Source organism: Myotis brandtii, unplaced genomic scaffold, assembly GCF_000412655.1.
Source record: "Myotis brandtii unplaced genomic scaffold, ASM41265v1 scaffold274, whole genome shotgun sequence".
In the NCBI taxonomy this organism is placed as follows: Eukaryota; Metazoa; Chordata; class Mammalia; order Chiroptera; family Vespertilionidae; genus Myotis; species Myotis brandtii.
This window is the reverse complement of record NW_005360425.1, coordinates 5437642-5439089: the sequence shown is the minus strand read 5'-3', so window position 1 is coordinate 5439089 and position 1448 is coordinate 5437642. Positions and strand designations below refer to the sequence as shown.

At 56.4% G+C, this 1448-nt stretch overlaps 1 protein-coding gene across 3 annotated transcripts in view; it reads right to left on the bottom strand.

Annotated features, from left to right (window-relative positions):
• Positions 1-1448, bottom strand: part of PIK3R3 (phosphoinositide-3-kinase, regulatory subunit 3 (gamma)) — an 89761-nt gene that overhangs the window by 86512 nt on the left and 1801 nt on the right. Inside the window, exons 2-3 of one of the 3 annotated variants that reach the window (XM_014541618.1) lie at positions 1193-1195; positions 342-451 (exon numbers count right to left, since the gene is read on the bottom strand). In XM_014541618.1, coding sequence (XP_014397104.1) covers positions 342-447 — 106 coding nt within the window. In that variant the 5' untranslated portion in view covers positions 448-451; positions 1193-1195. The other 2 variants (XM_005868665.2, XM_014541619.1) reach the window with 2 other exon arrangements.

Sequence of the window (1448 nt, the reverse complement as noted above, 5' to 3'; positions counted from 1 at the left end):
GGGGGGGGGGGAGGGGGGGGGGGGGGGGACAAAAACCAGAACGACACGCAAAGGCAAAAAAAGTAAAAAAAAGAAAAATTAAAAAAACAAAAAAGGTCGGTCTCCCCTCCCACTCCCACTCCGACCCCCACCCCCACCCTCGCAGGACAATAGGATCAGGGTCCTAACTGCAAACTTTGACCGTGTAAACCAGCAGCAGTTCTACTGCAGCTCAAACTGCAAAACCTGCCCCGCATCCCAAAGCTAGCGCACCCAGCAATAATCCTGCCCTGCACACACCACCGAGATCTTGTGAAACACACATCAGACCCATCACAAAATTCTTTGTTTCTCCCAAGTACCTGGAGGATCCATTTCAATATAAAATATCAGTTCTGTCGAATAGGGCATCATCACCTCCCTCCAGTCTGCGTCATCGCGGTCCATACTCCACACCGTATTGTACATCGCGCTGTCAGGAGCAGGTCGTCAAGAAATATATAGAAAGCATATATTTTTTTTATAATCTGATACTTCAAAATATATATATATTTGTAAAAGTCCCACCCGGAAATGTACTTCAGGGTTTCCAATGGCCGGTATTAAGTCCAGGCAACTACCGGTACGAGGACGAGGTCCTCCACCTCTCTCCTCTGCCGAACCCAGCAAAATGCCCCCGAACTTTCAATCGACGGGCTCTGCTCCCCGGGAGGTGCAAAGAGGCTGGGCGGAGGGGGGCCGGAAGGCAAAGGTGTTCACAAGCGGCTCCCCCAAAAATCCCTTCTACACAGTCGCTCTTCCAAGAGGAGAGCTCCCACCGCCTCCAAATCTTCCCGCGGAAGAAGCCACTTTTGTGTCCTTCGGTAAATGAAGACGAAAGAAAAGAAGAAGAAGAAAAAAAAGGACGCGCTGGGAGCAAGGTGGAGAAGTGACAAAGGAAGGCATAAAAAGGGGGCTGGGGAGTGCATTCAAGTTTCGGGGTCCCCACTGGTCTGCAGAGCGCGATCCCCTCAGGGGCCGGACTCGGGCTCCTCTGGTTCGGGCTCCGACCCAAGCTGCTGCAGCCTCGGGCGTGGGGCCCGTTGGTTGGAGAGTTCAGTTAGCTCGGTCCGGCGCTCCCGCCGGCTGCCAGGAGGCCCGCCAGCGCCCGCTGCCCTCACGCTCTGCTCTGGACTCCAGTCACTAGTTTCATTTTAACGGCGCGGAGGGGGACACCCTTCCCCGCCTCCAAGCTCCCCCGCTGAGGCGCCACCCAACCGCTCCGGGCAGGGGACGGCCAGCACTTCCACTGCCCCTCCCACTCCACCCAGCCTGGATAGACGGGGGAATTCTGTGAGACGCCTGAGGAAACCCTCTGAAACTATCCTCCATCTCCGCTTTCAACTCTCCCCCGTGCTCTCGGGGCCTCCGCTCCTTCGTCACCCACCCACGCTCCCCCCGGCCTCGGTCAGAATGGTACGGCCCGGGCG